Below are 257 nucleotides of genomic sequence, written 5' to 3' on the forward strand. Positions count from 1 at the left end.
GAGTTTCTCTTCGTGGTCGAGAACGCCGCCCGCCCGCCCGGGAAGCACCCGCGCCCCGCGCGATGGGTGCCAACGAGGACCAGGAGATGGAACTGGAAGCATTACGTTCTATATATGAAGGAGATGAAAGTTTCCGGGAATTAAGTCCAGTTTCATTTCAATATAGGATAGGTGAAAATGGTGATCCCAAAGCCTTCCTCATAGAGGTTTCCTGGACAGAAACATATCCCCAGACCCCTCCAATCATATCCATGAAG

General features: G+C 51.4%; 1 protein-coding gene across 1 annotated transcript in view; it reads left to right on the forward strand.

Moving 5' to 3' along the window:
- Window positions 1-8: 8 nt before the first annotated feature.
- The window catches only part of LOC102771110 (RWD domain-containing protein 4), a 920-nt gene continuing 671 nt past the window's right edge, over window positions 9-257 (forward strand). Inside the window, exon 1 of the mRNA XM_006755062.2 lies at window positions 9-256. Coding sequence (XP_006755125.1) covers window positions 63-256 — 194 coding nt within the window. The 5' untranslated portion in view covers window positions 9-62. The remainder of the gene's footprint in view (window position 257) is intronic.

Source organism: Myotis davidii, unplaced genomic scaffold (genome assembly GCF_000327345.1).
Source record: "Myotis davidii unplaced genomic scaffold, ASM32734v1 scaffold3153, whole genome shotgun sequence".
Lineage (NCBI taxonomy): Eukaryota > Metazoa > Chordata > Mammalia > Chiroptera > Vespertilionidae > Myotis > Myotis davidii.